The sequence below is a fragment of the Lytechinus variegatus genome, chromosome 3 (assembly GCF_018143015.1).
Source record: "Lytechinus variegatus isolate NC3 chromosome 3, Lvar_3.0, whole genome shotgun sequence".
NCBI classification, from domain to species: domain Eukaryota; kingdom Metazoa; phylum Echinodermata; class Echinoidea; order Temnopleuroida; family Toxopneustidae; genus Lytechinus; species Lytechinus variegatus.
Window position 1 is genome coordinate 39982996 of NC_054742.1, and position 8882 is coordinate 39991877.

Consider the following 8882-nt stretch of genomic DNA (forward strand, 5'->3'; position numbering starts at 1 on the left):
ATAATCATGGAAATATTAATTGTGATTGACTAGGGTCCTTTCAGTCTCATTCATTTCCTATTCTGCCCCCCCCCCCCCCAAGAAGAAACCACTAAAAATACCATATTGTTTTTGTGATAGGATATTAAGACCCTTTTTTATCAAGTAATCAAAAGGAATAAGAAATTTATTTTTTATTAATCTGTTTTTGTTACGTGAAATCTTGTAACACAGTGAATTAATGGTGACTTTTATCTACTTACAGGTTATTAAATCCAATCCATTGTCCCAACAATGGGGCAAGAAATGACAACTGTGAATGTACAAACTATGGACATCGGTATCCAGGGCTTACATCATTCAACAAAATTAGAATAAATGTTACAACATTAGAAGTTATAAGTAAGTTGTATCACACTTTGATAAAACCTTAATACTTTGTGACTGTAATTGAACAGAATGTCTGATTAAGCATTGTTCTGAACATGGAATTTTGTTGAAAATGTTCAAAATTTTACTTGATGGCAGATGATTGTGCATGAATTTTGTCAAATTCAATATGGCTGAAAATCATTTGAAGCTATTGTTTGTCATTTTGATTATTTCCTTTGAGCTTATGTATATTTCCTGTATATAAAGGCCTGTTTTTATATCATTTATTTGTTTGGATGATAAGTTAAGGATTTAAGTGTTAAATTTAACTTTAACTTCAGTGCCCATTTCATGCATCACAATATGAACTACTCTAGGGTGATGATGACTACACTGTATCACTTCAAGGGAGCATAATTCTGAATATGCATAATTCGGTTGATAGCAAAGACAGTTGGATTTGAAAAACAACTTGCTCTAGCTTCAAACAAACTAACTCTTAGTCATCTTTTCTACCCTCCTTCAAATAACAGCTGATGATCCAACATTTGCCACAGTGCATCATGGTCATTTTATACCATACGCTACGGCAGGGGACTGCTTTAGTGCCGTCCCCTGTCCCCAGGGCCGCTTTCATGTGAGCCTAAATGGGACGGGGCTTGTGGTGGCGCCAGACGTAGACTGGTCAACAGATGGCCACTCAGTATCAAGACAAATATCAAGAGATGCTGTAAGTTATTTTTTTTTCCAGAGGTCTTGTGTTAAAGGTCAAGTCCACCCCAGAAAATTGTTGATTTGAATTGATAGAGAAAAATCAAACAAACATAACGCTGCAAATTTCATCGAAATCGGATGTAAAATAAGAGAGTTATGATATTTTCAAGTTTCGCTCATTTTTCACAAAACAGTTCAATGCGCAACTCAGCGATATGCAAATGAGAGAGTCGATGATGTTCATCACTCACTATTTCTTTTGTTTTTTAATGTTCGAATAATACAATATTTCATTTTTTTCAGATTTGACAATAAGGACCAACTTAACTTAACCATAAACTGTTAAAATGATGGTAATTGCACATGTTCAGGGAGAAATAAAACTTTGTTTCACCTGACAAGGAGGAGAAAATTGTAATATTTCATTTTTCATATAATAAAATACAAAAGGAATAGTGAGTGGGTGACGTCATCAGTCTGCCAATTTGCACACCGACCAGGATGTGCATATAACTGTTTTGTAAAATGAAGTGAAACTTTAAAATGTCATAACTTTCTTATTTTACGTCGGATTTTGATGAAATTTTCAGTGTTTTGCGTGTTAGATTTTTATTCTTTTTTTTAAATCAACTTTTTGTTGGGGTGGACTTGTCCTTTAAATATATATGCTTTTCCTTTTTATATGGTGATGTTAGTGAGTATAAAGGAAGTTTTGGATGCATGGAGATGAAAAGCTGTATCTTCCTCCCCCCCCCCCCCTTAAAAAAAAGGTGTTATACTAACTGTCCTTCCAAATACAAATGGTAGCTTTATAATTTTATTTGGTTTGGGTTTAAAGACAGTGTATTAGAATGTACTTTCCACTTGAATCTATTTGATGAAATTTTCATATGGAAAAGCCATAATTGGCTGTTGCATAATAAATTTGATTTCAGTTCTGAATTTCATTCAAAATTGAAAGGGATTAGTTAAGAACAATGAAGTGGGAGGGGGTTAACTTACAACCTTTAACAAATAGCAACACTATATAATTTCACTTGAATAAATGTAATTAGTTATATATTTCTTGCTTGAATGCTTTCAGATTAATCAAAGAGTTAGTGGTATCTGTGGTGGATATTGTGGAAGATGTTTTCCAGACAGGGGAGAAGGAAGATTATTACCTCTAACATTCCAATCATGACTCAGGTGAGTTATCTATTGTCTCTATTTCATTCTGATTTTTTTAACACTCCCCCAGAAAAATAAAGAAGTTTATTATTAATTTGCCATCTGCTTTTGCAACATACTACCTCCACTGTTTGATCACAGGAAGTCATATAAATTAAGATATATATTTAATTCATCCTTTTATAATATTGAATTGTTTTATTGTTACTTCTTGTTTGTTTGGCATCTTTTACCGACTGTTTTATCTCTTTCATTGGCCATACCATGTCTTAAAAAAAAAAATTATGCTGTTGAATTAACATTAGCTCACCTAAGACTTTAATACCACCATATCAAATAGTTGATGGCTATGAGTAGACCTGTAAAGCTTATTTGTATAAAGTGACTGATTCAGGAATTTTTTTCTCATTGAAAAACACTATAGATTGTCTTCTTTGAAGTAACTTGTATATTTTTTTCTCTTTCTTTCCATATTCCTCCCATCTCTTCTCATCCACAGGGACATGTAGATTATTCCAATTTCTGTACATGGTGTAAATACTATTTTTATTATTTATCACAAGATGTATTATAGTAAACCAGAGATAATTTATATTTTATATTCAGCACTTTGATATAAGAGACGGAAACTCAATATTTTTGTGTAAGATGTGGGCATTGGGGTAAGAAGATAAGAAAAGGGACTATTAAAATGGTGGGATGGGATGTATAGAGAGGCTTTTATTGTTATGGCCAACTACCGTGGCGGGCTAACCTTGGTATATGGACCAACGCTGGCTGGACTTTCTTGCAGGATCTTCTGAATCTCAACAAAAAAATGCTGCAACTGTAATTGTGTTTTGCTGTTGTGTTAAGCCTTGTTCAGATGTAATGTGCCGGGCTCAGGAGCATTTTTTTGTAGTTTTCAGTTATGGTGGGACTAATTGCTCCACTTATGCTTATAATTGTGCTTATTATCACATATACTTATATGTTCAGAATGGTCCACAATTGTGGGAACAAACTCAAGAAATAATGATTTTATTGCCATTAGTCATGTCACATGTTATAATACTTTCATTATTACTTCACAATCAATGCCTTTGTCCATGCATCTTTTGAAATGTTTTTCTTGCTTACTTTTAAAAGAATCTGATTTGTTTGCAATTTTCCCCACCTTGTAACAAAAAAAGTAGTTTGCCCCTGCAAGACTTTTGCTGTTGACTTTGTATACAAGATGTTGCTGAGCTCTGCCACATCATGTCTGAACAAGCTTTCATTAAGACTACCTGAAACTGTGAACTTACAGCTTAATATGCAAGGTATTTTTATACCATGCTTTTCTGACTCTTTTATAACATTTTATGTAGCCCAAGATTAGCAATGTGCATTAACATGTACCTCAACTCACTTGTAAGTTTATGAATATTTTTATCAATATTAATGGAATCTATTTGAATTTTGCTATTGTTCCATTTTTATACAAGTGGTTTAGACTCTTGCAAACTAGGACTTAATTCATTTCATGTACATTATCCTATGTTTGGATTGTTTTTTATGTCCTTTGTAGAAGAGGAAAATTTTCTAAGCTAGTTATGTGAACTAGATGTTTTGATATTCTACAAACCATTACATCAAAGTCTACCTCTGTATAGTTCGTACAGATGCAAAACATTTTCAATATCATGATTTGAATATAAATGTAAGGTGGTAGTATATGATGGGCTGTTAATTTCTCATTTGTATTCCATATTTTTGTCTGGTGACCAATTGGAAGGTCTCAAGTAAAAAAAAGTTGATTTTTAATACTTGACATTGTTTGTAACTTCATAATGTTTGAGGGAAAATATGAAAATTTCAATCTGCATGTTTTATATTTATAACCTTTAAGGTCATTAATGATATCAATTTTGCAAAAGTTTATTTAAAATACATTGAAATGCACAAAGAAATACAAAGAAATCACTATTACTATGCAAATGCACCACCCCTAAAAATACTGCCCTAGTTTGATACCTCATTCAATGTCACAAATGCAAAGATGCTGCTTTTTAACTTGAAGTGTATGCAGTATACGTTTGTGTCTGCGGTATATATTCAACTCAGGATGCTTTTTAATAACTGCTGAAGAAATCTCAATTTGGCAGAAAAGGGTCTATATTCAATAAGATCCAAGCACTGATTCAAAATAATGTTTTGTTTTAATGGCAGACGTTTAGTAAATTTGTGTTCGTGTGTGTACGTAGTAGTGATCTGACAAATATTTGTATTTACATTGCACTTTGATAGTAGTTCAGAGGTGATGGTAGATGAAAATGGTAGAATATATGCAGGGTTTTTAGATGCTTTCTTGCCTTTGCAGTTATTAAATGTATGTTGTGTCCCCTACTCTAATGTTTTAAAGTATATCATACCTTCTGCTTTATATTGTTGATTTTATTATTATTTTTAAAACTTTAACTCAGTTTTCATCCATTGTAACAACAAATGTTATGATGCAAATGTATTTTTTAATTATATGGAATTTGAAGGGATCATACTTCTTTTATGATGTTGAAAATATGATTGAATTATTCTTATCAATGCTCTATGACCTTGTCAATTATTTAGATGTGATATTGAGACATTCTTGTATTAAATACCTATGTTACTCTCAATATTTACAAACTGTACATGTTTCATTTAGGGCAACAAGGGAATGCTTATATGCAAGATAAAACGGAAAGAACTCTTAGGTCTTATGCCGAGTGTTCTCTGTTCAAAATTAAATTTGGGTGTAGTTGAATGCTTCTTGTAAAAGTTATGCACAACTGGTGACATGTATTTGAGTGCCAAATCATATAAATACATGGATTAGAATTCTCACTTGTTACAAGCATCTGAACAGAGATTTCAATATTTTGCCAAGTTTAGTTTAGGTAATAAAGTGATATTATGTTGAAACGTAATATTTTTGGGTATCTCATCAAGCACAGAAAAGGTTCAACGAATTTGCATAGTGTCATGCAGAACCTTGTGCATAACTTATGAACAGCTTTATGAAAAGCCCCCCAGTACATGGAGATCTATGCATTTCTTGCTATTAAAGCATGTAGTAATGATTCAAATCATTCAATTTATTAGAATGTACCTAGATTTTAACACAAATGCTTAGTATTGTCTTTACGCTGTTATGATACGAGAAATGTGTTGTATTTTGTCAAGAAACCTCATAGTAGTTAAGGGTGTCTGTGTATTATTTATTTTTGTTATAATGTTTGAATTTTCACCCCTAATTCTTGCAATGTGGTGGAAAGCGAGGGGAAAAGATTATTTTTTAATACATGTTATGTCAAATGGTGCTGCTCATTCGATGCAAGTACAGACTTAAAGTATGGTACTTGAATCTTTTGTGTGATGTACATATGTATATTCATTAACTTAAAAAAACAGTATTCTCTAGAGCTATGCAATGTTATACAGGAGTTATTATTATGCTCCCAAGCTCGTAAATGATGCTTGTCACTTTTATAGAAGTCTTTTTCATCATTATTTATAATCATTCTGCCATCTCTTTTCTATACAAAAAATGGTACACAATCCCTTTGCAGGGCATTGCATAAAAATGGGATAGCTAATAGGTATATTTTTAGCCATTATGTTCCATATTTGGATCATCTGTATAACAATGAACATTATATTTCTCCAAATACTTGTTTACAGTGTGTATCAATAAAAAGGAAACTTATATTTTCCTCATTGTTTTTTCAGCAGATTGATAATCACATAACATATTTTATCTGAAAGTATGACTTATTATCATTCCCAAAATAGCTGATTTTAGGTTTCTATGATTAAGCATCACTGAACACCGCTATTCAAAAAAAAAAAAAAGCTCAAGGCTTTCAGTGACCATAGATAAGGCAAATTGTGAATTTTTTCAACAAGATTTAGTTTTATACATTAAATTCATTCAATATGATAAAATAATGTTCTTGAATAAAATGAGACATTAAAAAGTGCCAACTGCCAAGATTTTTATTGTTTTATTTCTTTCATTTTCACATTGTTCATTGTGTCCACTGAGCTGAGCATGCAAGTGAACCAAGTGCATTTTTGCACAATATTTTCAAAGCAATGGTGTTCAATGTGGTCCTAGATTACCATCAAGTCTCATTTTATTGCCAATAAAATGTAATTTAAGGAAATATGGTATTTGTTGGTACTGATTACATTTTCTTAGGAAAAAAACATGTAAGTTGGGTTTCCTTTTTTCTGATACACCCTGTATATGTATATTAAATTCAATGATCAGACACAATAGCTAGGAACAATAAACTTGATATCACATCAAAAGATTTACAATCATGGTAACATTGCTATTATATGCATGGTACATAGATACCTGGTAGATACCATGGAAATCATTATTTTGTTTGGTCACTATAAAAGCCATGATCCTATGGTAGTTTTTGTTGATTTATCTTTGATATTGAATTCACCCCCCAAAAATACATGATGTTGCTTATCATGAATTCTTTACCCAACAGGTATAAAGCCAAGTTAAACAAATGATTTACAAAGAATAGCAATAACTGTTAGCTCATTATAAAATGTAATCATAGATAGCACAAACTTTGTGATCAATTATCATTCTCAACTTTATACGAGAGACATATGAGGCATTGTCAATGTTATTATATCTTTATTCACTCAACATAATCTGTGTAGATCATTAAGAATGTTTTCATGTCTATGGTGCTTTTACCTGTATATTATTTTTAACCATTATATCAGAAGTTTGCTACTGCCAATATATGCATTGAACTCTCTTTCATACTGAGATTATTTCATGCTGATTGTTAAAACCAACTTGCAATTTCTATTTATCTGTGTTTCTTAAAACTTTGCATGTGCAACACAATCAATGTTTGTTAAAAGAAGAAATTATCTGACAAACTTATTGCCAAAGATCAGACTAAAACCAGTCAGTGGTAAATTCTTGAATTTTCTTGGATATGAAAATTATGATATAAAGTTAAGGAAACCAATCATGTTGACAAAGTCTATATTAAAAATTGAAAGTCAAGAATTGGAGATTCCAAACATTTATGTTAATTTCAATCATGTAGACAAAATTCATACCCCAGTGGTTGGTTCATCAAATTTGAAAGTTACAAGATAATGATGGAATGTTATTGACAGAGAGAAAATGATACTGTGTGATTATGGATCAAGGGCCCTGTATCACAAATTGCAATGAACTACAAGTTTCAAATGATGATTCCGGTTGGGGAATAGAAGGTATATTATAGAATAGATGCATTTTCAAATTTAATTGGCCATTAATATTTGTATGCTTGACTGAACTTTGTGGGAAAGACCCTCAGTTTATTTTCATTTTTACTGATGGTGCCATACAACTAACAAGGCCCATGCAACAGGGTAGTTGATGCAGTGCACAGCAAATGAAGGAAACAGTCCAAGATGACAATAAAGTGGAATTTCATGAACAATTTGTCAAAAAATGTGAGCTGAATATCAGATGATCTCATAGATTTTATCATTCCATTGGTTTTTACTAGGGAATGTACGATCTTCTCTGGTGCTTCTAATGTCTCTTTGCTGCATATTTAGCTGTAAGGCTTAAACTACTGTGATAGTGCATCAACGATTACAAAAGACTATCTTGAGGGCATAGGGTTATTTTTAGTGGAGTGCATGGCGATTGTTATTGCCATTTCCCACATGGGAATATCTCTTGTATCTGTCAAAATATTTTTCTTTTGCTCACAAAATTACATTCAAAAGCTGCAGTCATGGCGATCTTTCAGTGTTCAAAGTACTTAATCCAGTTAGATCAACATTGATTCTAGTCGCACTTCATTTTTGGAAACAAATTCACCAACTGAATAAAGCATGAAATTTGTCTTAGAACCATCAATATATGAATCCACATAGAGCCATTGTTGCAATGTTTGAAAATATGGAAGGAAGAAGATATTAAGCAAAACTTACATACACTGGCAATGTATCCCAGGTCTATCTTTATACATGTACATGCTGCAAAAGACTGATGCCTCAAACTTACATTGTATTTCATGTTAATTCATTCATTTACTGCCAGAGAATGTGTGATCTGTATATAGTCCTAAATAAGAGAAATAAAATGAACATTTAAAAGGTTGAAAGAAAAAAAAATCAATAAACAATGATGAAAAGGAATATGATAATCTTTCCAGTTTGAATTCAATATTTTTTATTGTGTTATTGAGCTGCATGGAAGAAAAAAGATGAGTGAAAGTTCAGTTTAAGAAGACATCAGGGGAGTGTTTCATCAACATACTTCGTCCAACAAGTTGTCAGATCTGACATATTTCCTCAATTCTAATTGGCTTAGAAGCACTGTTACTATGGTAACTGTCAGATAAAACAAGAAATGTCTGATAAATCCTTTCATGAAACTCTCCCCTGATGAGAATTAATATAACCCAAAATAAAACCAGTCTCCTCCCCTTTCTCAGTACCTTCTCTCCCCATATAGCAACACAATTTACAACCACTCGGTAACAAAGAAAAATAAAAGCCTTACCAAGAAATAATTGTATGATATAGTCTGGTAAATATAAAGTTTAATAAGATTGCATATAAAACTCTGTATATACAGGTCACTATTGGAACCACATAAA

The 8882-nt window shown here is 32.0% G+C and overlaps 1 protein-coding gene across 1 annotated transcript in view; it reads left to right on the top strand.

Moving 5' to 3' along the window:
- The window catches only part of LOC121410999 (A disintegrin and metalloproteinase with thrombospondin motifs 9-like), a 136737-nt gene extending 128319 nt beyond the window's left edge, over window positions 1–8418 (top strand). Inside the window, exons 32-35 of the mRNA XM_041603454.1 lie at window positions 245–381; window positions 885–1081; window positions 2150–2253; window positions 2735–8418. Coding sequence (XP_041459388.1) covers window positions 245–381; window positions 885–1081; window positions 2150–2248 — 433 coding nt within the window. The 3' untranslated portion in view covers window positions 2249–2253; window positions 2735–8418. The remainder of the gene's footprint in view (window positions 1–244; window positions 382–884; window positions 1082–2149; window positions 2254–2734) is intronic.
- The last annotated feature ends 464 nt before the right edge of the window (window positions 8419–8882 follow it).